The sequence below is a fragment of the Peromyscus californicus genome, unplaced genomic scaffold (assembly GCF_007827085.1).
Source record: "Peromyscus californicus insignis strain IS unplaced genomic scaffold, ASM782708v3 Scaffold_6__1_contigs__length_162567912, whole genome shotgun sequence".
Classification (NCBI taxonomy): domain Eukaryota; kingdom Metazoa; phylum Chordata; class Mammalia; order Rodentia; family Cricetidae; genus Peromyscus; species Peromyscus californicus.
This window is the reverse complement of record NW_026294584.1, coordinates 2,536,434-2,563,484: the sequence shown is the minus strand read 5'-3', so window position 1 is coordinate 2,563,484 and position 27,051 is coordinate 2,536,434. Positions and strand designations below refer to the sequence as shown.

At 42.7% G+C, this 27,051-nt stretch overlaps 1 protein-coding gene across 1 annotated transcript; it reads right to left on the bottom strand.

Annotated features, from left to right (window-relative positions):
- Positions 1-27: 27 nt before the first annotated feature.
- Positions 28-26,699, bottom strand: Dnajc2 (DnaJ heat shock protein family (Hsp40) member C2). Its single transcript, XM_052720945.1, has 17 exons — positions 26,435-26,699; positions 24,471-24,661; positions 20,109-20,184; positions 17,189-17,287; positions 15,124-15,265; positions 13,890-13,970; positions 12,453-12,518; positions 9,924-10,015; positions 9,715-9,836; positions 8,708-8,857; positions 4,779-4,867; positions 4,480-4,549; positions 3,597-3,781; positions 2,867-2,967; positions 2,645-2,752; positions 496-650; positions 28-153 (listed from the first exon to the last, which is right to left on the bottom strand). Exons 1-17 carry the CDS (start codon positions 26,496-26,498, stop codon positions 79-81), a joined length of 1,866 nt encoding a protein of 621 aa, XP_052576905.1. The 5' UTR covers positions 26,499-26,699; the 3' UTR covers positions 28-78.
- Positions 26,700-27,051: the final 352 nt, after the last annotated feature.

The window sequence follows — 27,051 nt, the reverse complement described above, 5'->3', positions numbered from 1 at the left end:
GATGACTGTATTCCAAGGGAACATGTGTACAGTATTTCCGTTTTATTACAAAAGTGCACACAGTTAACATTTCCTGTGTCATTTCCTGGCTCTGCTTGCATTCAGCACCTGCTCCTGAGCAGCTTTCTTGGCTTTTACCATCTCGACGAGTTCCTAGGAGGAAATAAGGTTGTTGAATCAGGACTCTGTCACTTGAACACAGTACTGTACCTGAGTGATGTGGAGGCACACTCCTATAATTACAGTGCTCAGGAGAGTAAGGCTAAGGCCATCCTAGGCTACACAATGAGATCTTGTCCCCCAGACCGACAGACAAGCACCATAGCTGCTGAGTTCACCAACTGCCAGGGATAGGTTGGTCTTATTTCTCTAATAATTTTGGCCCCCCAACTACTATGATACTAAAGTCAGCACTGTTATCACTCAATTAGTAGACAAATCAGAACGCTAACTCAATTGACATTTCCATGACAGCAGTCTACTAATGCCCACAACCTTGTATCGTCTCATGCAGTCCTTCTTCGTCCTGCCAGGAACTGCTTCAGCTATCTTTTCCCACCTTTCAGGAGTATTGACTGGGTACGTTTTCAAAGCTTGTTCTAATAGTTTCTGCTCTTCTGTGGTCCAAGGGGTGAAATCTGTGCAGGGACCTGTTTAAGACAAAAAACTGTTTTAAAATTCACAGCCTGAATAGTAGAAAATGATCCTGGAGCATCTTCTCAGTGCCCCAATACAAGATGTGTAATTTGAACACATTTCTAAAGGTTTTATATATAATATATATAATATATATATAATATATATATATTATATATATATATATTTTTTTTTTGATTGTCCTTATAGGACCAGGAAGAGCTGCATCACAAATGTAAACCCTTTTTTGCTGAACAGAACCTGGAAAACATTTTATTACACACTGGAAGGAATTACTCATGGAAACTAAGCCAACTATCCAAGCTTTCCTGACACAAAGGCAAGCTCACCTTAGGTCAGTGTTAGGGTTCTGTGGTCTCACGCAACTGCTAACCTCTTAAATAGAACTAGTGCTGATTACCTCCAATAACCACTAATTTAGTTTTTCAGATAAACCTTTGGATTTGACTAAAGAGCTAACAGATGTGTTGGAGGGGAAGGATGCTAGGTATTAGCACCCTTCTTCTGCAGGGGAAAAGAGTGTCAGAAGTCAGATGGTCACTAACAGTTGATCATCACAGTGAAAACGCAGGAAGCACCCAAGTTCTCAATTAAGAAATAACACCTGCTCCAAACACGACAGACCCTGCATCTTGATGTGAGGCACCGTGAATTAAGTCACTTGGGTGAGTTCCGGAAGTGCTTAGAGGTCAACGCTACTTTGCAACATAACATAGGTCTGAGTCAGTTCCTTGGGACACGGACGGGGTGACGGCACGGACGGGGTGACGGCACAGTTGGGGTGACACAGTTGGGGTGACAGACGGGGTGACGGCGCAGACGGGGTGACGGCGCAGACGGGGTGACGGCGCAGACGGGGTGATGGCACAGAGGGAAGAGACATGCATTATTTTCTGTTCTCCAGTTGTTTTCACAAGACAAAAATAAAGCACAGCAATGTTCTAAGATTCCTATGAGAATCACTGTTCAAACTGTAGTTCAAAAAGCTGTGCCAGGGCTGCGGCTAAGTCAGTGACGCGGTGCCTGCCCAGCCCAGGCAGTGAATGCCTGCACCTGATGGCCAGCGCTGCAAGACACCCCAGTGGATGACTTTCATCTGAGGATAAGCCAAAGAACAGCTAATCCAAGACCATTTGGGACCATGTTCTGGAAAGCGTGCTGAGAAAAATTAGCTTGAGGATTGGTAGCTCACAAACACATTAAGTGAAACCATTTTTTACAGAGAAAACTTTCAAACATTGACAATTAAGGAAAAATGATTGTCTGGCAGAGTGGTGGTGTGGTTTGGAAAGTAATAGTTCAGAGTTATCCAATTAACTAGAGCATCCAAAAGGTAACAGCTATGTAACCATTTTAAACTTTGTATTTTGAAGTACTTTCAGGAAAGAATCCTTGTATACTCTAGATTTCCCAAATCTGAACATTTTATAGTATTTGCTTATTCCCTTTCTATACAGAGACATTCATTGTTCTGAACCATCTGAGATTGTTATAGACACAATAACCTGTGTATGTTTTTCTTTAAAAAAGACATTTTCTCACAAATTTAAATTTTCAAAAAAATTAACTACATTTATTTATTTGTGTGTTTGCACTGTGTGCCACAACATACATACAGAGGTCTCCTTCCTCCATGTGGGTCCTCAGGCATGAACACAGGTTGAAGGCTTGACATCTGACTGGGCTATCTTGCTAGCCCTACCGTACATCCTTCAAAGCCAGGAAATACGCTTTGATTTATAGATATAAGTTTACTTGTTCATATGTCCCAATAATTTCCTGTAACTCGTTAACGGAACCCCTGAAGAGCTGCTATTCCCAATCAATGGGTAGTTAACATGTTACTGCATTAGAAGCATTTGCTTTATCCCTCTCAGACTGTTGAATGTCACTTTCCAGTCGTTCTAGACCAGATCCCAGGCCTTACATACTTTGGGGTGGCCTAGAATCATGACCAGCTTTCTCTACTTAGAGAAACACACTTTACCTTCAAATCGTTCTGATGGTGCTGCACTCTCAGCCTGAGGGGCCACTCCATGTTCTTTTTTAAACTTATCAAAAGCCTTTTTGTTAATGTCATCTTTTTGATGAGGGTCTGAGAAATGGAAAAACAAAACAAAAAACTACATTAACAGATCAATCTAATCTTTGATTATTACTTTAAAAAATGTATCCAAGGTAACAAACTGATTTCTCAAAACTAACTTACCAAGTTTTTGGAGGCTTTTAGCCTTTCCAATAACATCTTTGGCAGTTCTTTTGATGCCAGAAGAAGAATGTATATTCATATAATTAGCAATAACTTCCCATCTAGAGAAACCAGTATAAAAGTTTAATAAGGAAAAACAAGAACTATTACATTTTTAGTGTAAAGGTTAGTTCTATAGTTTTAAAATCTACAGAAGGAGCTCTAAATTAGTTTAATGATGCTATCAGTTACCACTGTCTGGATTTTCTTAATAGGTTCACATCAAGCATCTGTAATCTTGTTTGGAAATAAAGCCCCGTACAAACAGCACACTTGCACTGCAGCGTTAGCACACTCTTGAAAAGGGGAGCTCACTCTAGAGACTCAGTTTCCTCATATGGAATGAGGCAGTCTGCAGCTCTAAGGCTGGAATTGAATCCCAGACTTTGAAATAAGCTCTGGTTTAAGGTAAAAAGAAAGAGTTAGACTGCCAAGGGGAAACTACAAGATACACACTGTAGCCCCTACTCCGAGCCATGATGGAAGAGGCCATGGAGCAGTTAAAGCCCTGGGAAACGGTGGAACAATGAGCAGCACCTCTGGTTCTCACATTTGCTACGGAGACAGAACTGACTGAAAGGGCATCTTTCTACACTCAGCTCATCTCTACGCATTTCTGATGAAGCTGCTTCTTGGACTGCACTATTATCTCCAAAGCCCTGTACACCGAAAATTTTCACGAAGCAAGTACCTTGAGTTTGTCCCAGCAGGAAAGAGGTTGACAGCTTTAATTAATAACTGCAGATCATCTTCTGACCAGTTTTTACTGCCACTCCCACTTCCACCGGTTGACTTCTCTGCATTCTTACATGCTTGCCGCACCCGAGCGTCAGCTTCCTCCTTCTCTTTCCTCATCTGCTCATTTACTTCTTCTATCTGCGTAAATACAGGTAGGTCAGAGTCTTCAAGAGCATTTTGTGACCTCACCCTTTCTGACTGAGGCATTGTGGTCCTCAATGCCAATCTCATTCCCACCCTACACTCCATAGGTGAAACCCCAAGGCAAGCATCGGCTTTTCACCTGGCCTTCCTCACTCCACCTTCCAAGCTGCACAGGTCAAGGAATGAAAAACCACCACAGCTTAAACTGCCCTTGGACTCACTGGCAAGCTGACTGGTCTGTGTTATTCACATACAAGGCCACCTCAAATCTCTTAAGCTCATACAGGAAGTGGTCTGTCTTACTTGGAGCTCCATCCTTTACAATGTTCTTCCTACTTTAACCCTAAATATGCACAAACAAAGCCTTTATGTGACTTGAAGCTCCAGAAGGCTGCTGCCTCGGGGTCACCTGTCACTTATGCCTCCTCTTCAATCCCTCAGAACAGTCATCAAGTCTCCATAATTCTAAATTTGAAACATTTTCCTGATTCCTGCCTTTCTTACAGAAAAATTACAGTTGCTTTTTATCTGTCTATGCATCCTGTTGACTAACACCAGATAATTAGTGCAACATTGAACCTTCTGCTAACTGAAAGATCTCATGTGAATGGAAACTGATCATGTTAACATTTAAAATTCGGTCGGGCGGTGGTGGCCCAGGAAATATGAGCAGAAGTGATACGTCCTGTTACCTGTTTTTCAAGTGCAGCTTTTCCTACTTCTCTTGTAGATGATGTCAGTATTTCATTCAAGCACTGTAAGCTACAGAAAAAAGTGAGTGCTGGGTGTAGCTCCATGGCATAACCTTTATCCATGTGTATCCTGGCACATACAAACACTCTCTCTCTCTCTCTCTCTCTCTCTCTCTCACACACACACACACACACACACACACACACACACACACACACACAGTGAGTTGGGGGTAAGGGGTGGATGAAATTTATCTGGAACCTACAAGAAGACTCCAGTAGCAGTTCCTCAGACATACCTTGTTAGTTCAAGGCGATCACAAAGTTTTTCCACTTCTTCCATCATTTTCACGCGGTCTGCCTCACTGTCTGAAAAGTGATTCCAGCTCTAGAAGTACAAATGCAAATGCGTCCACCTTACATCTACCGATGTTAAAAACACCCTAATACATTATCAGCTCTAGCACAAAGCATAAGCTCCCAAGAGGTTGGCTGTGGACTTGAACGGACAGTCTTTGTCCGTCATCAGCTGTATTCTCAGTTCTCCCTCACCAGCTAGCAACATAAGGCATTATACCAACTATGAGTAGGGACAGATCAGCAGAGATAGTGCAGAATACCCATGGATGGAGTAAAATTTCAGGATCAGGAAACAGACGGTCCTCCCCTGTGGGAGCCCACAAAAGCTTCCTAGTGAGATCTGAGCTTGCTTTATACACCAGGGCTGCATTAGGGGATGGCTTGACCGCATGCATGGTCACCAGGTGTCTGGGATGGTCTGCACTTGGCTGTGCTAGGGGGAGGTCTTTTGCCTCACCCCTTGGCGTTCCTTTAAAAGCCCTTTATTAGAAACAAAAGGGGCCAGTGGATAAGGATCCGGGCCCACAAAAGGCTCTATCCTGTGTTTCAACCTGTCTCTCTCCTCTATATTTCTATCTAAGTCTCTTATCCATCAGGACCTCAAGAATCCATGGTGTAAATAAATGTGGGAGCTGGTCTCCCACACTCCCCGCTCCCAGCTTTCTGCTGCCTGGTTATCTAATGTGCTGAATGGGAAAATCTACTGGAAAACTTAAATACAAAATTTTAAAATGGGGTTCTAATATAGTATGCTAAATAACAGAAGCTATTAGCAAAAAGTCTGATTAACTGAAGATCACACTCATAATGGAACAGATTAATGTATGTGAGTGTATAAAGAATTACCTGGAAAACCCTTCCCAGGTAAATAAGTTGCTACTAACAGTCATGTCTTCAATTTCTCACTTCCTGCTTTTTTTTTTTTTTTTGCTTTTTTTAAAATTTAATTTAATTTTATTTTACAATATAATTTAATTCTACATATCAACCACGGATTCCCTTGTTCTCTCCCCCCTCCCCCTTCCCTTCCCTTCCCCCCAGCCCACCCCCCATTACCATCTCCTCCAGGGCAAAGCCTCCCCCAAGGATTGAGATCAACCTGGTAGACTCAGTCCAGGTAGGTCTAGTCCCCTCCTCCCAGGCTGAGCCAAGCGTCCCTGCGTAAGCCCCAGGTTTCAAACAGCCAACTCATGCAATGAGCACAGGACCCGGTCCCACTGCCTGGATGCCTCCCAAACAGATCAAGCCAATCAACTGTCTCACCCATTCAGAGGGCCTGATCCAGTTGGGGGCCCCTCAGCCATAGTTCACATGGTTCATAGTTCATGTGTTTCCATTCGTTTGGCTATTTGTCCCTGTGCTTTATCCAACCTTGGTCTCAACAATTCTCGCTCATATAAACCCTCCTCTTTCTCGCCAATTGGGCTCCCGGAGCTCCACCCAGGGCCTGCCAGTGGATCTCTGCATCCAGTTCCTTCAGTCATTGGATGGGGTTTTCCTGCTTTTTTTTAACCCATGGGCTTTGTTTCTCACTGAAGTCCCAAGGCTGCTTTTACTGGGGACACGGGCTTCCCCAAGCACCACTAACATTTCTCTGTCAGGTCATTCCCCAGGCTTATCTTTGATCAGTCTAGCACCTTAAGTACTACTGCTTTCTAGGGTGTTCCCCCACCCCCATATTCCATGCTTTCCTCGGCTGTGGCCATCTGAATGTAACTGGCCCCCATAAGTTCATAGGGAATAGCACTATTAGGAGGTGTGGCCTTGTTGGAGGAAGTGTGTCAATGTGTGTGTGGGGGGGGGGGGGGGGGGCTTTGAGGTCTCCTTTGCTCAAGTCATGCTATGTCTCAGTGCACTTCCTGTTGCCTGCAGATCAAGATGTAGGACTCTCAGCTCCATCTCTAGCACCATATCTGCCTGCATGCCATCATGTCCCACCATTATGACAATGGACTAAACTATTCTGAACTATAAGCAAGCCACCCCAAATAAATGTTTTCCTTTATAGGAATTCCCATGGTCATGGTGTCTCTTCACAGCAATAGAAACCCTAACTAAGAGTGATCTCATCTACTTTGATGGTTTCTAGTGCTATCAAGATGTTTAATGAGTCTGTAGTGATCCTGCTCTCAAAACTCTACACTTGTGCATGCAAGGCTCCAGTGCACTGTTCCAGGCGCTCAACATGACATACACCAGAGCCACAGCTCTCCCTCAGTCCTTTGTCTTCCACATCAGTAAGTCATTCTCCCAGCACTGTATGCAAGAAACTAAGGCAAGTGTAAAGGCCGCTCCTCTGTTAGCTGCATCACACAATCTGAGCCAACAAACAGTAGCCTATTCCGCTTTAGAAATCTCTCTCCTTTCATCAACCCTTTTCCATTCCTGTCATGTCTATACCTTAGACCAGGCCAGAACATTTTCTGACCTGGACTGTAACAGGAGTAAAAATTACTCTTTCTGCTGAGTCAGGTTAAGACTTCTACCCTTTGGTGAGACATCTGAAACCCCCACAAATCTGGCTCCTCCTCTCTAAGCCTCCTTAGTCAGCATTCTCTAAACAGTCTCTGTCTCTTATCTCTAGTTCCACAGGCTAAGTCCTACTAGAAACAGGATGCCTTCCTTCATTACTACCTTTCTGGTGTCTTCATACTTTTGATACTCACCTGGAAGTATGAATGCCTGCTCACTTATCAGTGGATTCCTTGAGAACAAGGAATTAATTCTAACTGCCTGGTCTACAAGCAGTACTATCTGGTCATTTGATGAACGAAGAAGTCAACTCACACTGGAAAAGGGCAATGAGAGGGGTACCAAGGACCAGAAGTTCTACTCTACGTTACTCTCTAAGGACTACTCACCATCTTAGTTCCTAAGTGGCCTTTCAAGGGTTTTTTTTTAATCAAAGTCTCATTCCATGCTGTTGTGCACTGACTGTCTTCCACACCATTTAACTGCCATCTAAGGAAGTTCAGGATTATCTCAGCTGGGCTTGTTGACTGTTTACATCTCTTCATGGAGGGGTGGGAGGGTCACAAGACTCTCACCTGAGTATCCATCCACTCCCTACCACCTGCTATATGCAGTTCTTCTTTAACTGCATGTAGCCTCAGGGAGGGACTAGAGTAAATAGGTCCAGGATGATCTGTCCATCTATGTGGCTGTGGCAAAGCCCTCATGCCTGACGGGTAAAGGCTTTCCAGGGGTAGTCTGTAGGAGAGGAGCACTCACATCCCTAGTAACTTCTCACCTGTGCTCTGTAAGGAAGTTTGATAAACTCATCCCCAGAGTGACCGTTGGTGAAATTGTACCTCAGTTTGTTGCTGGACCTTAGGAGATGTGGCAGATGGGCTTACAGAATTTGAGCCAAAACTTGCTGAATGTGCCAAGTACTGCTTGTGAGTTTTCTCATTAACTGTCTTAGCTCCATGATTAGGTCATTACTTGGCCACAGGTACAGATGAGGCACATGAGAACCAAGGTATAGAGGTTACCTCCCTAGGGCCCCATAGCTACACAACTCAAGGTCAGAATGGTGAAATAGCCCTCTAGTTAAAGCACTTGCCCCAAGCCTGACAACCAAGTTCAATCCTTAGCACTAGAATGGTCCAGGAGAGAACTGACTGATCCACACACATGGACATCCCTTGTGTGTACCCACACATATACACATACACATAGAAAATAAATATAATAAAAACAAGACCCTGCCTCAAAAAACAGTAACCAAATAAAAACAGCAAAACCCCAAATCTGCATTTCAAGATAAAATGTGTCCAGGTGTTTGTACGTGGTGGAAGAGGAAATACCTTACATTTCATCAGGAGCCCAGTGCTCACGTGGGTAGCAGCCCCAGAAGCTGGCATACCTTACATGAGTTGCGAAGTTTCTGCCTTTCCTTTTTAATGGCCTTTTTCTGGATATCCTTTTCCTTCTTTGCCAACAAAGCTTGCTGTCTAACTTCCTCCTCTTCTTTCTCCTTAGCCAACCGAGCAGCTTCCAATTCTGCTTGTCTTTGCTTTAAAAAGGCAAATAAAATCATTTTCATAAAGAAACCAGGGCTTCTAAATGCTTTATAATCTTATTTAAAAGTTCAGTCTTTTGATGAATGAGAAATAAGATGACATCAAGTTAGTGATGAATTAAAGTTAAGCACAGCTGGCAAAATTCTACAAATTATAAAATTCAACTTATTAGAAAATATTTGACATTAAAAAAATAAACCAGGGGCTAGAGAGATGGCACAGCAGTTAACAGCCCACTAGAGAACCCAAGTTTGGTTCCTAGTACCCAATTGCCTTAATTCCATGTTCCGGGCGTTCAATGTCCCCTTCTCCTTCATCAGGCACTGGCACACATGTGGTATATACTAACACAGACACTGACACACATACAAATAAAAACAAATCTGAGGGCTAGGTGTGGTGGGGCACAACTCCAATCCCAGCACTCAGGAGGCAGAGGCAGGCAGATCTCTTGAGTTGCAGGCCAGCCTGGTCTACACAGTGAGTTCCAGACCAGCCAAGGCTGCATCAAACAAAACAAAACAGTTTTTAAAAAGAAATAAAAAGAAATTTGGAGGATTTTTTAAAGTGACACATTTTGTTTTTTCATACAGTAAGGATCTGTTAATAAGAGACCTAACCATCTCGTTAAGACTCACTTACAAGCTGGGCTTAAGTGGCTCATGCCTGGGCTGCAGAGGGAGACCTTGTCTCAAAAAGTCTGAAAGAGGTTGGGAATGGTGGCACACACCTTTCCCTACCTCAGAACAAATGAATAAAAACCAAACCAACCTTTAAAGTCAGTCACTCACAGCGGCACCCAATTCTGTTTCTAGGTTCTTCCACCTGCAGGCAGCACACACCGCCTTACCTTTTCCTTGGCTTCCTGCTCCTTCCGTCTGGCCTCTGCCTTTGCTTTCTTTTCTGCTTCCTTCTTGGCCTTTTCTTCTTCCTTAAACTTTTTTATCCTTGGGTCACAACTGTAAGCATTATCTACCCCCAAAAATAAGTTAATCTTCTCAATGTCTAACATTTAAAGAGCTTCAAACAAACAAACAAACATTAAGTATACTTACTCACCAACTAATGTTCGGATCCTGTTCATCTCCTCCTTTTTCCTCTGTGCCCTTGTTGCTCTGTTCTGCTTCTCAATCCATCTCCTCTCATCACGACTGAAAGTCACAAAACATTAAAACCAAACTAATGCCTCAGATGACTGGAAAACACAACATTTTTAAGTTCATATGTAGATAATGTTTAAGGAGATGAAGCCAGGACACCTCATTCCTATTATTTAAAAGGTGGCTGTACTTACTATTAATTTTGTTTTTCCTGATATTTATTTCAAAAGATTTTCTCAGCACATTAATTAAAAATAAATAAATAAACAAAACTAGCTTCAGCAGCCAAGAGAAGAATTTATGGAGCTGAGCTATTCTGATATTATTTTTTCTTGATAATTTCTTAAATGTATCCTAACCTAATACTGATTTGGCCCCCTAGCTCGTGAGAAGGGATTTTTAAAATTATGACTCAGGGCTGGAGAAGGCTCAGAGGTTGACAGTACTTGCTGATCTTGCAGAGGACCTGGGTTTGGTGCACAGCACTCACACTGGGCAGTTTAAAACTGCCTGCAACTCCAGTTCCACAGGAATGTGATGTTCTCTTCTGGCTTCTTGAGGCACCAGGCATACATGTGGTATATATATTCATACATGCAGGTACTCACAAATATACATAAAATAAAAATAGGGTTGGGTGGTGGTGGTGCACACCTTTAATCCCAGCACTTGGGAGGCAGAGGTAGGCAGATTTCATGAGTTTGAAGCCAGCCTGGTCTACAAAGAGTTTCAGGACAGCCAAGACTGTTACATAGAGAAACCCTGCCTCAAAATAAATAAATAAATGAGTAAGTAAGTAAGTAAAAATAAACACAAACCCAACCAATTACCAAAATGTGCTCAACTGGTGTAAAAGTGGTCACGACTCAGTTATGGGCAACCACCCACTTTATGGTTGGATTTGAGGTCTGCTCCAAAGGATAGAATTCTTGCCTGGTAATGTAAACCTGGTCAAAAGCTCATGGATGGGAAGGCCATAGTGGGGAATCTACTATTACTGCTTTGCTAACTGGAATGCTGTCAGATTGCCTTCTGAATATTTTATATTTATACCCATAGATCAGTGCAACTTTCCATCTTAGTCTGAAGGTTCTTTTACAGCAGGAAGTGGATGTAGACTCCTAACTTGTCAACATGCTGAGCATCGACAGCATGACCCTCCCTCCCTGACACCCAAGGTTTGGGGACAGTCACAGAACAGGAAGAAGAGTGTGGCAGCTGCAGGATGGGGGGGGGGGGGGGCTGTGAAATGTCTTCTGGACATGTTGTGGCCACCGATGAATGCACAGACACTGTGGTTCCTGCACAAGATTACGTCTGTCAACATTCCATTGTGGATAAAGGAGGCCGTGAGGGGCCACCCCTAACTGAGGAGCTGTTGACAGTTGTTGAGGAAGGGGAGTAATTTTTCCTCAGGGTACAGCCACTGGTAAGTTGCCCATGACCCAGGAAATAATTCCACACCCAAGCACATGCAAACCACCCTAACTGAATTCAGTGGGTTATTCAAAAAAAGAAGACAAGAAAAAGGAGCACGTGTGGCAAGAAGCCTTCCCCAGAGAAAGAGGGGGTAAGAGGATGAATGATCAAAACACATTCCAGACACAGATGAAATTGTGAAAGAATAAACATTTTGTAAAAGGTTAGAGTGGCAAGATGGTGACAGTGCTTGCCTTCAAGCCTGAGGATAGGAATTAGTGTTGTAGATGCTCAACTATGTAAAGATATGTTACATTTGTTTGTGCTGCATTTGTTTAATTATGTAAAGATGTGTTGCATCTGTTTCATCTTGCCTGCCTAAGGCACCTGACTGGTCTAATAAAAAGTTGAACGGCCAATAGCTAAGCAGAGAAAGGATAGGTGGGGCTGCCAGGCAGAGAGAATAGGAAGAGAAATCTAGGCTCAGGAAAAGAACAAAAAAAAGAAAGAAGAGAATAAGAAGGAGAGGGACACGCACAGGGCAAGAAGCCAGGCAGCCGCCAGCCATAGGAAACAATGAAAGTAAGACATACAGAAGGAAAGAAAAGTAAAAGCCCCGAGGCAAAAGGTAGATAAAGAGAAACAGGTTAAAAGAGCTAGCCAGAAACAGGTCTAATCTAGGCCAAGCATTCGTAACTAATAAGTCTCCATGTCATGATTTGGGAGTTTGTTGGTGGCCCAAAAGAAAAGCCTCGTACAAATCTGACCCTTAGGACCAGGGTCAGAGAGAACTAAGTCCATAAAGTTGTCCTCTGAGCGCCACACCTAGGCTATGACAAAATAACAAAATATCAAGTGGCTGGGATGCAGCGAAGGGGAAAATACTTGCCTACCTTATACAGCGTCTTAAAACTAATCTCTAGCACATACACTTTCTTTTTCCGTTAAAGAGAAGGTTGGATGTATGACCCAGTGACAGCATCTACCTAGTGTTCATGAGACCTTGGATTTGACATTCTGCACCACCGTGTGTGCACGGTGTTCCTTTATTAAGAACTGACATACATACCATTCTGCTTTTTCTTTTTCTTCTTCATCTAAATAAGAAAATTCTCTCCAAGAATCAAAATTATACCTAATATAGACAAAAAAGAAATCAAGACAGAATTGGAAAAACAAATTCTTTTAAAATTACATTAGATACACATTACTTTTAAAATTAGTGGTAAGCTGATCACTTGTCTAAATGGATACTTGCCTCCCTTTTGCTATTAAACATGATGCTCAAGTCCTCAATGTCAACAGCTCCTTACAACTCTTCTGTCTCAGAGTTCTCACTTTCCTAGAATGTTTTTTGAGATTTCTCCTGTCTTCGTGTTAACTACTGTCAAGTCTTAAGATGACTCTAGTTAATGGTTGTTTTACTTCTAGTTTGTCATCTGAATGTAAAAGCTAACTGACAAAACTAGATCTTTTTTCTCAAGTGTCTTTATTTCTGTATTTATTAGCCAGTTAGTGAAAAGACATATCATGAGGCTGGAGTGATGGCTCAGCAGTTAAGAGCACTGGCTGCTGTCCAAAAGGACCCTGGTTCAATTCCTAGCATCCACCTAGTGGCTCTTCTACCCTCCACAGGCACCAGGGGCACAGACATAAATGCCAGCAAAACACCCACACACATATTCTTAAAAAACATACTACAAATAAAATGCACTAAATATTATGTTTACTAATAATTAGTGAATTAGAAGTAAAAAGTACTATCTACACCAAGAACTCAACTTTTTCCCCACTGACACAAGGTCTCACTCTGTAGTCCTGATTAGCCTCAAATTCAGAGATCTGCCTGCCTATGCCTCAGAAATTAAAGGCATGAATCATCAGGCCTGGTCCCCAAACTCAAATGCTTTTGAGACTGCTCAATAAGGTAGGGATGATGGTACACACCTTTAATCACAGTACTAGGGAGGCAAAGAGAGATGGATCTCTGTGAGTTTGAGGACAGCCAAGGCTATATAGTGAGGCCCCGATTTAAACAAAAACAAAAGAAAACAAAAAACCACCAAAGATGGTACAATAAATATGTGTTTAATATGTGTGTTAATTCTCAATTTTCTTTTTTTTTTTTTCCTTCTTTCTTTTTTTGTTTTTTTGAGACAGGGTTTCTCTGTGTAGTCCTAGCTGTCCTTGAACTCACTCTGTAGACCAGGCTGGCCTTGAACTTACAGATCGGCTTGTCTCTGCCTCCCAGGTACTGGGACAGCCTTTAGGCGTGTGCCACTACTGCCCGGCTCAATTTTCATTTTTACTGCAATCAAGTACTTGATATCTAGATCTCACTGATATATTAATGGAAAACAGACTGAACGAAGTCATAAAAGGCAACTACAGAAGACACAGAGCATTTCATTTGTTCAGTAAAGGCTGTGCTATTCAAATGTGAATCAACAGACTTAATGCACATCCTTAAAAGATGATACGTCCTATAGACAGTGTCTTTGCTTACCAGAAAGAATAAAATGCATCTACATCTTCAAATGAGGAGTTCATGTCACCAAGTTTGGGAACATTTTTTTTATTTGACCATCTGAAATATTAAAACAAAAATTTGACTCAAATGAAAGATTTTGAACAACCTACATTTAGTTCTTTAAAAAACAACAGCTTTTACTAACTAATCCCTTCCAACTCCTACAACTAAAAGGTGCAACTCTCAGGAGTGGTGTGTGAAGCAATGCAGGGGAGGACAGGCTGGGAAACGGTGAGCCACAATCCAACTATCTCCAGTTCCATAGTACAGTAATAATAGAACAGTAATGTGGCAGCTGCCAGGCATGCTGACTAGGAAAAAGGGCAACTGGTCTCTTCCCAAGCTCACTTACTGCTGTCCTTTAAAAATGCAGCATAGAAGTAAACTGTAGGCCAATATGGTCCAGCAATGCAGATGGATTTCCACCCCCGTCATCCTTTACATCTGAAAAGGATCAGGAGATGAGGAGCTACACAGTTCTAGTCTACTAAACAACACACAGAGTCGTCTACACCACCTCCAGGAGGAGTGGCGGGGATCAGACAGCACTGTCACAAATTGAGCAGTCACTGGGAGCATTAGCATGTTAGAGTAAAGCCGAGTACTCCAGGAACGGGCATCTCAAGCGTTGCTCATGCTCTCCGGCTGACTCCATGTGCAGTTAAGATAGGCCAGAAAATGTGCCAGTGGAGATGGAACCAAGAACGTAGAAAGCCACTAATACTGCATACTATTTTAAGACTCATGTTAATGCCATAAAGTATGTATTAATCTTAAAGATTCAATAATTTACCCTTCATCAGAGAACCCTTATGAAAATAAGATGCCCAATAAAGGGATCTAGGGCTGCAGATGCAGCTCAGTGTGGAGCACATGCGCAGCATGTGACCATACCCAGGGTTTCACCCCCAACATCAAAAAGCACGGTTTAACAGCTTCCCTCGACTGCTAACACTGACATGGGTGCGGTCACTGGTAAAGGGGAGACAAAAGAGAGGTGTGTGCTGTTGCCTAGACATCAGCATCACAGGCTAGCTATTAAGGCAGACAGACTGCTTGTGATTAGGGCTCCGTATAGTAGAGAAGAAAGGAAGAGAGTCTGTGCATGTATTTTATGACAAGCTATTACTCAAGAAGACAGTACAACCCTGGAGCAATACACAAGGTGAGCCATTTGAGCATCCCAATGGGGATTGGTGCTTTAACTCACCTGGAATTCCTTTCAAACACTGGAGAAAACACTTGAAAAAAATTGTCCTTTGCTTCACTTTTAGAAGGAACCGAGTTGTCAAAAGTAGGATCTACACTGTTAAATGCCCGTCTTTTCACTGGATCAGACAACATTTCATAAGCTGAGAACAAAGTAACATGACACCAGCATGAGGCTAACAATTCTTTTGTATCAGAAAATAAATACTGGCCTAGGGATTTGGCTCTGTAGAGCAGTCTGGGTCTGACCACCAACATCATGACAAAACAAGACGGAAGAAAGAAAACAAAAATATCTTTCTGCTAAAAAAAAAGTTATTTTGAGGCAGAGCCAGGCGGATCTCTGTGAGTTCGAGGCCAGCCTGGGCTACCAAGTGAGTTCCAGGAAAAGGCGCAAAGCTACACAGAGAAACCCTGTCTCGAAAAAAACCAAAAAAGAAAAAAGTTATTTTGGATGGGAGAGTGCTTAATTTAGGCTTTAAGTGAACTAACGTTGTGTGACATAAAATGATGCAATTCCTCTATGTAGACAAGTGTCAAGACACTATTGTCCCCCTTGAGGGCTTGGACCTAAAGCTTTGCACAAGTCAGGCCATCACTGAACAATTGAAGACAATAACCCTAAGCTGGAGAGGATGCTAGGCAGGTTGGCTCACCTAGAATCCTACCACCTAGGGGGGACCAGAAGTAGAAAGCTGCTTTGCATTTAAGGCCAGCCAGGGTGCAGTGAGTTCTACCCAAGTCCAGGCTAGAGTACGTGAGACTCTGCCTCCAAACCAACACTGCTGCAGAAGGTAGATGGACTGAGGGATGGGGGAGATAACTAGAAACACAGCCATTAGATTTCAAGGTTCTAAAAGGCTTCTGAGCACTGTGTAAGAGTGGCCAGAGAGAAGAAATCTAAAGGATGCACACATGTGTCATTGTTTGTAAAGGAGCATCACACCATGTGGTGGCACATTCCAACAATCCCAGCACCAAGGAGACAGGGACAGAAAGAGCTTAAGTTTGAGGTCAGTCAGGGCTACATAGAGACTATCTAAAAACAAAAGCACTACCCAGATATAAAATCACACGTAAGGAAACATATAGTTAGAAATGGTAGTTATCTATACTGGTTTGCACAATGGGCCATGACTATGTAAACAGCTGTAAATAACTGTGTGACCTATTATATAATTAACATTTATTTATTTATTTTTTGCAGTATTGGGGGCTGTGCATTTACACATGCCAGGCAAATGTTCTGCTACTGAGCATCACCTCTATCCAAATCAATTTAAAATTAGTAAAATCTCCAAGTAACAGATTAGTTCCACAACGATCTAAAATAGCAAAAGAACTTACAATGCACTATCAAACCAAACACTCATGCCACCTGTAAATCCCAGCTACCAGGAAGGGAGAGGTAGGATTGGAAATTCAAGGCCTGACTGGACTATAGTGACTTCAAGGACAGCTGGGCAATTAATTTAGTGAGACGCAGTTTTCTCAAAAAAAAAAAAAAAAAAAAAAAAAAGAGGGGGGGGAGCGGGCTGTAGTTCAGTGGTAAGGTGGTTTGATGCCTAGTACTACACAAACATACCAATATGTTTATACATGCATAGGTATGTGTGTATATAAACGTATTTATATGATCAACTACTGGATGAGCGATAAGCGTGGTTAAGAATCACCTGGGAGTTAGGTTCAGCAATGAATGCTTGCAATCACAGCAATGAGAGGCTCAGGCAGGAAGATGGAGAATTTAAGGTCAGTCTGGGCTAGGGTAAGGCTTCCCTTAAAACAAAGCAAAGCCTGTTACCTGGGATCCTGACAGAATGCAGACTGTAACCAGGGCAGGGCCTGAGGTCTTGCATTTCTAAAAGATTGCTAGGTGCTGGGATTAAAGTCAAGGCAACTTCACTGTGCAGAAGCTCCAGGGAAACCAGCAGCAATAACGACACAGCTGTGATGTTTTCAAATGTTATCAGATAGTTAAATGAAATGCAGTGTGCACAGCAACTCAGTTCCTGCAAACAGGAGACAGTGCTCTAAGAAATCCTGTGTGCGAAGTGTTGGCTTACCTTTAGTTATACAAGTAAAGTAGTCATTGTCTCCTTCTTTGATTGGTTCCCCAGCTGCTTTCCGTTTGTCTGGGTGATGTTTTAGGACCATTGCTTTATCTGCAGAATCAATCAGTTATCATTGATTTTAGGGGTAATTCTTTAGCAACTTGAAATTTTTCTTCTCTAATTTTAAAAGTTAATTTTATTGACATTTTCAAATCCATTGCACGTCATAAATTCAACCAAAATAACAAACAGCCTATGACCTTTTTGTTTGTTTGTTTTGGTTTTTTGAGACAGAGTTTCTCTGTGTATTCCTGGCTGTCCTGGAACTTGCTCTGTAGACCAGGCTGGCCTTGAACTCACAGAGTTCTGCCTCTGCCTCCTGAGTGCTAGAATTAAAGGTGTGCACCACCACCTTCCAGCTCAGCCTCTAATTTTTTAACCTTCACTGTTTTCCTCCTCTAAATCTCATTTGGGGGATATCATCCTGTCTTGTCTATTTCCTTCCTCCACTCTACTTAGTGATACCTCTCTCAAACAATCAAACTAAATATCTATCTTTAGCCATTATTTTTTAAAACAATACATTAAGGTAATGAGCTTGCTAAGGATACAGCTCTAGTTCTCAACCTTTCAAGTTTTATAGTAATGATTCTACTTTAAAAAAGGAATCTGGTCATCTTCTGGGAACCCAGAGATGGACTTGCCCAAAGAATCTATCAATCTGGCCAGTATTTAATTAAAGCTTGCTTCAAATTTGGCAAAAAAAAAAAAAAAAAAAAAAAAAAGGGAATCTATTAATAGAGTTTTCATTTCTGTTATTTCCAATGTGACTGTTTCTTTAGGTTGTTTAAATATCTATTTCATTCACCTGAGATAATTTTTCAGCAGTAAATTCTAAGAATGCTCAGATTTTGGGTGTACAATTCAATGACTCTACAAGTGTGTGTATTTCAACCAGCCATACAACACTCAAAGAGACAGGCTACTTGGTTACACATTTCCTTCCCAGGTAACCTTTCCTAGGCAACTCCCATCCCTACTAAGCTGGGCAGCAGTTTTCTGACTTATATGTGTGTTCTGGAACCTTATATAGATGTGGGTCAGCAGGTCTCCATGCCAGGCTTCTTTTCTCAATACTGTGGTTTGAGATTCATCCACATTTCAGGAGGGTGTCCTGGTGGTTTGTTCTTATTCTGTATTGCTGAGTAGTATTCATCTGTACCTAAATACACTAGTTTGTGTATTTATTTTCCTGTTAGTGAACATTTGAGTGGTCTCCCATTTGTGGAAAAGTTGATAACACTATTATGAACATTTTTCTAGAAATCTTTTCATGGGCACATCCGATCTGGCTATTTCTATATATTCTGTATATACAGGGTTCAGTACTGTGAGATACATTTGTTTTCTGACGGCCAAGATTTTCTTTCAGCTTGGATATAATAGCCATTTCTCCATCTGTGCTGGCAAAGAGGCATTTCACTATATGTAGTTCAAGTAGAAAGTACTAAAGAGGAGCTGGAAAGATGGCTAAGAGGTTAAGAGAACTGGCTGTTCTTCCACAGGTTCTGAGTTCATTTCCCAGCAACCACATGGTGGCTCACAGCCATCTGTAATGAGATCTGGTGCCCTCTTCTGGCCTGCAGGGATATATGCAAGCAGAATAGTGCATGCATAATAAATAAATAAATCTTTAAAAAAAAAAAGTACTAAAGATTATTAGGTTGCTCACAGAAACTCTAAAAACCTATGAACCAAGCTATCTTAGAATTCCAAGAATCAAACATTGGACAATTCAGCAGTACATGCTCCTGAGTGCTATTTCCTATAATCACTTGGTCTCACACTGCAGAGGACCAGCTACGACCACGTTATTCAGCCAGTAAAAGCTTTGGGCTTCTCTCTTCCATTCTCCTCTATCCTGGCCAGCAGGAAGATTCTGTGTCTGAAATATGTGCTTATTAGTAAATCTAAGTCACAAGATTCACTAGCCAATCTTAAGACATAAATACTGTCAGGTGTGTGATGGCATACACCTGTAATCCCAGCACTTCGCAGGCTAAGGCAGGAGGATCACAAATTTGAGGCCAGTGTGGCCTACACAGTGAAATATTGTATTAAAAAGCAAAAACAGGGTTGGAGAGATGGCTTACCAGTTAAAAGTACAATTACTCTTGCAAAGAACTTGAATTTGATTTTTAGCACTCACAATGGATGGCTTACAACTTCCTGTAACTCCATCTCCAGGGGATCTGATAATCTCTTCTGTCCTTTGAGGATGCCTGCACTCATGTGCACATATCCACATACAGATACACATATCATCTAAGTTTTGAAAATTAAAATCTTTTTAAAGCAAAACTAAGACAGGCATAATTTTTTAATCAGACCTGAATATGGTGATGTATACCCAATCTGTCCCTGGTGGACAATTATTGTTACAGTGATTCGATCTCTTCCTTCAGGAATTCATCTCTTTGTTCTTTCTACCTGAACTGTCTGAGAACACTCAAGGTTCCCACCATCTTCCTTTTCTTTTCTCTTCTCTTCTCTTTCCTTTCCCTTTCTTTCTTTCTTTCGTTCTCTTTCCTTCTTTCTTTCTTTCTTTCTTTCTTTCTTTCTTTCTTTCTTTCTTTCTTTCTTTCTTTATTTATTTATTTATTTATCTTTTGGGTTTTCGAGACAGGGTTTCTCTGTGTAGCTTTGGAGCCTGTTCTAGAACGTGCTCTGTAGACCAAGGTGGCCTTGAACTCACAGAGATCTGCCTGCCTCTGCCTCCCGAGCACTGGGATTAAAGGCGCGTACCACCACCACCCAGCTCCACCTTCCTTTTCTAAGGCAGGATCTCATGTACTTGAGGTTGCTCCATTCTCTGAGTCTGGGATTACATTTCCTGTATTAAATATCCAACTATTTCAAAACAAGTACTTACGAGCTGCTTTGATCTGTCTCTGTGTGGCTTTGTATCTGACGTGGCCAAGTCCAAGAACTGCATAATGATCTTGATTCTGATGAACACACAAAAGGGGGTTAAAGCTGAACAAGCAATTTAACCCTTTGTGTTCTATTACCATAACAACTATTTTCCAAAGTGAGATTTCTGGGCTGCAGCCACAGAGTACCTGCTTAGAATGTATTGCCTGAGTTCAATCTCTAACACCACAAACAAATAAGCAAACAAACAAATGAAAGTGAAACTTTCATAGCAGAATCCAGTGAGGTTCTGTATAAAATGGGCTCTGCAGTCATGTAAATTAAGGAGAAGCAGACGACTATACAGGCTTCCTGATGTTTTATGCACATGAACCTAGTAAACTCAATGCTCTGAGATTTTAAAAAAAAAAAAAAGTCAGGCAGTGGTGGTGCACACCTTTAATCCCAGCAGAGGAAAGTGGATCTCTGTGAGTTTGAGGCCAGCCTGGTCTACAGAGTGAGTTCCAGGAAACCCTGTCTCAAAACAACAACAAAAAACCAAACAAGAACAAGCAAGCAGACCTGGAATGCCTAGCATCTTCTAAACATACATCTTAAGACCCCTTTCTCTATTAAAATCTTGCCTCCTTAATTCTAGTTCATAGAGAATATTCCAGAATCCAGGTGAGAATGATACTAGGCCTGGCGGGCTGGGCCCATGGATAATGACAGTACAGAACCAGGAAATGTGAGGGAGACAGTGGGGGATGCGGCTTCTTTGGAGACAGTACCTGCTTTCATTTCTGCTTCAGTTAACATCCTAGTGAATTTACAAGCTGAGGAAGCATCAGTAGTAAGGTCACATTTAAGCCAAACTGTGCAGTTTGTCTTGGAGAATGAGCCACCTATCACAAGAGAAGGTGAGGGCATACAGCTTGGGGGAAAACAGCCAAGTAGCCCACTGGGGACGGTGCTACCCGAGCCTACGGTCCTACACAGTACAAGAGAGGAGGTGAGCAAGGCACAAGCGGCCAGTCAGTAAGCAGGTTTTTCCATTGCTTCAGCTCCAGTCCCTGCTTCCAAGCCCCTGCCTGAGTTCATGTCCTGACCTCTTCTGGGATGGACTGTTACCTCAAGTGTAAGAAAAGCAAACCCTTTCCTCCCCATTTGCTCTTGGTCACAGTCTTTAGGACAGCAAGAGAAACCCAACTAGGACAGCCATTACCTTTTATCTTTGAAGAGTGGTCCTAAGAGCAAGTTTCCAGTCCATAACTCTACTGCTCGTCAAGTCTCCTGAGAAACTCTCCATACCGTATTCTTACAGCACTTCAACCATTTTCCAACCTACTCCAAAATGGTTCTGTTCTCTCCATTCCTACTGCAGGTGCTATGAGTTCCTAATACTTCCTTAACTATCACCTTCCACCCTATCTGATTGGCAACCTAGCAGATTCCATCCGCAAACAGTTTCTCTCCTTCCATTCCCTCTTTCTTACAGCCATAGTCAGTCACGCTACATGCTTGCTAATGATCTTCAAAGGTCAGTCTTGGTGTTTATCTCACTGTACACTTAATCTTCAGAGAACACATCCAATCAGGGGGTACAGGTGAGTCCTGTTTATGCTATCAATCCCCCAAATAACTCCAGTAAAACCTTTTCCTAAGCCTCAAAGAACCACAGCATCTGTCCAACCTCCCAGCATATTCCTTTTTGCCTTTGACATCCATTTCCAAACTTAAGCCTGGTGCTCCTGTTCACTGAAGGCACCACTCTTCACTGAAGATGCTCCCATGCTTTCTCTCTGATGGCGTTTCCCCTTCACTGGCTGCCAGTTTTTTAGCCATCAGGTCACTGTTTAAAGTTATCACCTTACTTAAAAGGATTTTTCTTAATCTCAATGCACAGGCCTTCCCCATCTACTCAATGAGATGATGCACTTGGACATCTGTCCCATCACCTTCTCCATATGCTTGTCCAGCATTGGCAGCCATGTGCTCTGACTTACTGTCACCTCTCTGGAATGTAAGCTACGGTCCAGTGACATCCCACCCTTGGCACATAGCAAGTGCTTGATTCACACTTTGAATGATGCCAACTGGGCATGCGAGTAGACCCAGTTGCTTTGCTCAGATGTCTCCTCTATTGTGTACCTAAGATTCCCCACTCTTCCTCCTTCTCTTATAAATCTTAAGATTCAATTTAACCTCCTGCTAAGCCTGCCTTGACCTCAAGTTACCGCTTCTCTCTTGTTTTAAAGTTTGAAACAGCATTTCATACTTACAGTGTCTCTATTTCATCATCTCCTAATTACTGCACAAACCTGCAACCTCTTACATTTTCAACCTTTTTATTAGTGATGAGGCCACTTCAACATGCCCACCAAATCTACTCTTCATCATTTTTCAAGGTATAAGCTGACACATCTTTGGATCAGTGATAATGGTAACTGCCTTTTCCCCCTTGAGAATTCTCCCAATCTTAGTTTCTAGAAGACTGTAGTGCTTGGTATTCAGTAAACCTCTGCTGAACTAGTAACTTTTTTTTCTCTTTACTTTTTAATATAGGATCTCATATATCCCAGGCTTACCTGGAAATCCTCATCCTCCTGGTCTGCCTCCTGAGAGCTGAGATTAAAGGGTATTTCAATGTGTCTGGCTTACAGAGTGCTGGGAACTGAACCACATCTCCAGTCCACCTCCTCCTTTCTTACAGCCTTCTTAGTATCCTTTACTCTCCCTACCCCTGAAAACTCCCTCCCTTAATATTCAGGCCTCTTCTTTTGAAGAGCACGAGGACTAGAGGTGTGCACCCCACGCTCAGCCCAGGAACCATTACTGTCCACTACTTAGTATTCACCAGGCACCAAGCAGTGACATGCTTCCTACACATCATCTCATGACTCTTCATTATAATCCTCTGAGTTGTTCACAAACACTGTACCAACAAGGGAAATGAGACACTGAGATGGCCACCAACTTTTCCAAGGGTCGGTGCACTAGCTGATTGAAGTTCAGGCACTTCAGTTCCACAGTATACACATGTGATACTTGTTTGGATATACTTAAATGCATGTCTGGCTGCTGATGCCATTCATTTCTCACAACCTCAACTGCTGTGCTTCAAAGTAAACCTAATCTCTTACTGAGTCACAGCCCAATGTTCAACCATCTTTAAGACAACTTTACTAAAATTTGGACACAAAACTGCCTGCAAAGTTCCTCAGCCTGCATCCCAGCACTGGCTACTGTCCGGTGTACTCTACCAAACTTCTGCCATCAGTGTGTCCCCTTTTCCTCAAAACCTGGCTATACGTGTTTCACATCTTCACCAACAGGCCTCGCCTGTGTGTGAGCCTTGTAGCAGAAAGTTACTCACTTTCCTCTAGGTCTGCCGCACACTTCAGATATTTCCCATACTACCAACAGAAATGTTTTTCTAAACTTATATTAGGAATGTGTGTGTATGTGTGTGCAGGCACATGGAGGCCAGAGGACAACCTCGAGTGTTATTCCTCATGTACAGTCCACCTTTCTTTCCCTCCCAGACAGGCTTCTTATTGGCCTGGAGCTGACTTAATATCTAGGCTGCTGGCCAGTTAAGCCCCATACACCTGTTTCTTCCACCCCAGGGCTGGGATTATGTAACGTACTTTGATCAAACCCTCACAAGCCCTTATTCTCTTTCCTCTTTTTTTAGAGTGGGTTCTGGGGATTGAACCAAGGTAGGCTTGCAAGTACTTCACTATCTCCCCAGCCCTAGCCTGGGAACTTTTGATGAGTTATTGTCTTGAAAACAAGATTTGAATTAATTCCTAAATGACAACTGAGTTTGAAACAGACTGGAGTTTTTTCTGGGCCTAATTCCCCACAGCCATGCCCTATGTACTCTACTTTATTCCCTCATGAAGTGGTAGATCCTCTTTATTCCTGTCTCCGTTATGTCATCCTTCTATCCAGAATGCCTTTTCTCCCTTCTCTACTACATTAACTGCCACTCATCTTTTAAAGATCAGCTGGGTTTCGTTGTTTCTTTTTTTAAAGCTAGGGCCTTATATATCTCAGGCTGGCCTCTAAATTCTATGCAGTCACAGATGACTCTGAACTTCTAACCTTCCTGTCTCTATTTCTCAAGTACTAGGATTACGGGTGAATGTTACCACTTCCACAGAAACATTACTTTTGCTCTAAAACATTCCTGGATGCCTATGGCTGAGACAGTATACTATGGTCAGTGCTATTCCAACTCTGGGCTCAGCAATAACAGTGCTGACTTATGCCTATCATTTGAACTGCCTTAAAATACAGTCTAGTAATGGGAACACTGGGAATGTGGCCGATGTCTAGATGCTCTGAACTATCAAAGGCTCTGCATAGTAAATACCTTCCAATCTTTGGGGTCAAGTGTTTTCAGCATGGGGAACTCTTCTAACTGTAACTCTTCATCTTCTGATTCCTCTGACAACTCTTTCTTATCCTCCAGTTCCTGAAAAGAGGTAGAAGCATTTCTGTTTCTCCTCTTGACAAAAGCTTCAAACCATCTTCCCACAGGTTCAACTTGACAGAGTGCAGAGGCTGTGAGGGGGAAAAGTAAGACTTCAATCTATTGCAAGGAACACATCTATTTCAAGGCAACATGATTTCTTAGGAAGAGCAAAAAATGACATCAGAATATAATTTTCAAACCATCAACTATAAAAATAATTGCAGAATCCAGTTGCATCATGGGTAGCAAATTATCCTTGGTAACATTTATTAATTATTCCAGAAACCTCTTCCAGTTAACATTCCATTAAGGGTGATGACCTGGGTTCAAGGCCAAGAACCCACATAAAGGTAGATGAGAACTGGACTCCATAAGTTTTTCTTTGACCTCTGCATGCATGCTGTGGCACTCAAAAACACCCCATAACTTTTTTTAAAGCAAAAGAAAAGAAACTCAGCAGCTAATCAATATTTTCCTAAGAGTGTGAGAAAGGAAGGTGAGGATCCAGTAACAATAATAAAACTAAATGATAAAATGCCACCAAGAACTAGCTTCAAAAAAAAACCAAAAACTGTATACTCAAGTGATCTTAATTATTAATAGCTTAATTACTAAAATGGTTAATAATTCTAAGGAGTCCCTAGCAGCAATCTGTTCAAATAGATAATTTTCCAAGTCAATGCTGGGGACTTTCTACTGCATCTCTGTCCTAGTGATGCAGGTTGGACTTGAATCCAGAATCCCTGGGTTTTAGTTTAGGACCACAAGTTTCTTGAAATGTGAATCATTTCAGAATGGAAATAATACCTATCTCATTAAGTTCCTAGACTATTCGAATGAAGTTTAAAAACTACAAACTGTTGTAGAGAAGGCAATACAGAATAAATTACTGTACATATGTACAACAGAAATTAAAAATTGGTAATCTGGGTCAGGAAAAAAGTGAGATCATAGTTTTAATTTCATAAGAAATCAAAGTGCATTTTTTGTGCACGGTTTTGGGGCAACATTTTCTAAAAACGTTTCTCGCGTTTGAATTGGCTTCTGATATTAAGATTTTCTCCACCTAATACAGGAGAGGATTCAAACGCTAAAACAAACCAGCAGTGTAACGGGGGCGTGGCTTTTAAAACAGCCTTTGGAGCTCTTCTCGCTAGTATAGGATTACACCGAGATACACAAACGCAACACGTGCCGTGGGAAATATTTAAAAATCACATTCAACAAGTGCCCACGGTAGGTGGCTACGGGAAAGAATGCAGAGCACTAAAATCGGAGACCTGACGCTTGCAATACCTTCCTGCGTGCTGGGCTATAAACCAAAATACCTACAGCTGGAGACTAAGTTGCTCTTTCAACCTTTTCTCAGAGTACTCCAAGCTTCTAGGAGCGCCCGAAAGAGCTTCCAATGGTATGAGGAAGTTATCTGAGCCCGAACACTTAAAACCCAAAGCCGGGAGCAAAGGTAGCGGGAAAGTGCTTAACAGCGTTCACAGGGCTTTGTACAAATCCCGGCACGTGGGTGCGTGCAGCGGGGTCTCTCTGCCGTGGGCAACGGGATGCTTTGGAGGATCTTTCAGGGTAGCGGGGGGCTCGGTCCTCAATTGCTCAGCCCGCTCCATGAGTCAGCAGTCCCAAGAGAAAGGAGGACCCACAGGTGCAGAAGGAAGACGCCCCCACCCTCCTATCCAATAAACCAGGGACTCTTCTAATTACAGCACGGAGCAACAGGAGCTCGTCACGGCCCTGCACGTCCCGGAGCAGGTCGCCGGGCTCAAGGGGACCGACACTGGGGTTGCCAGGGAGAGGGCTGAGGCAGGGGCGCCCGCGGCAGGACGGAAACCGGGCTGGTGGGCACGTACCGGAGGTCAGAGCGTGGGTGATGGCGGTGCCCTGGCCCTCCGCGGCGCTCGGCAGGAGCAGCATGGTGGCTGGGGCTAGTCCCGCGGGCGCCGCGGCTCGCGTCCAGCAGGGTAGGCCCTCTCGGTTCGCTCTACCTCCTAGTCTGACCCTCGCGCCTAGGCTGGACGCCCAGGAACCGGCGCGTGGAGACGACCAGCAAGCACTTCCGGGATAGGGCTTGCGCGGTGCGGACGCCAAGCCCACCCCCACCTACTCGCGCCAAAGTGCGGGGCCGCCTACTTCCTCTATTGACGGTAAGCCGGCTGGAACCAGGGAGCCCGAAGGAACAGTTCCTAAACTTTCAGTTCCTGCCTGGAGAAAGAGTCTTTTCCTTGCGTGCGCGAGAGCGAGACGTAGAAAATAATTTTGAAAAAGAACTTCACGCACTATGTCACCCAGGCCGCCTCTAACTCCTGTGACAATCTTGTCTCAATCTCCAGAGCCTTCAGTCAGAAATCGCTGCTCCCTAGGCACCTCATACAACTGGAATTACATAACTTTAGTATTATGTTATTAAACATTGTCTCTATGTGAGTGGTTTATTCACTAGTATAATGGCCCACAGAATTTTTTTTAA

What these genes read in the sequence shown, in the direction of transcription:
- Dnajc2 (XM_052720945.1), bottom strand. Translation starts at nt 26,498, where the DNA reads ATGCTGCTCCTGCCGAGCGCCGCGGAGGGCCAGGGCACCGCCATCACC. An exon ending in TTGACCCCAAAGATTGGAAG is followed by an intron (nt 20,185 to 24,470) that starts GTATTTACTATG and finishes TGTGTTCATCAG; the next exon opens with AATCAAGATCATTATGCAGT. An exon ending in AACTTCGCAACTCATGTAAG is followed by an intron (nt 4,868 to 8,707) that starts GTATGCCAGCTT and finishes TTGTACTTCTAG; the next exon opens with AGCTGGAATCACTTTTCAGA.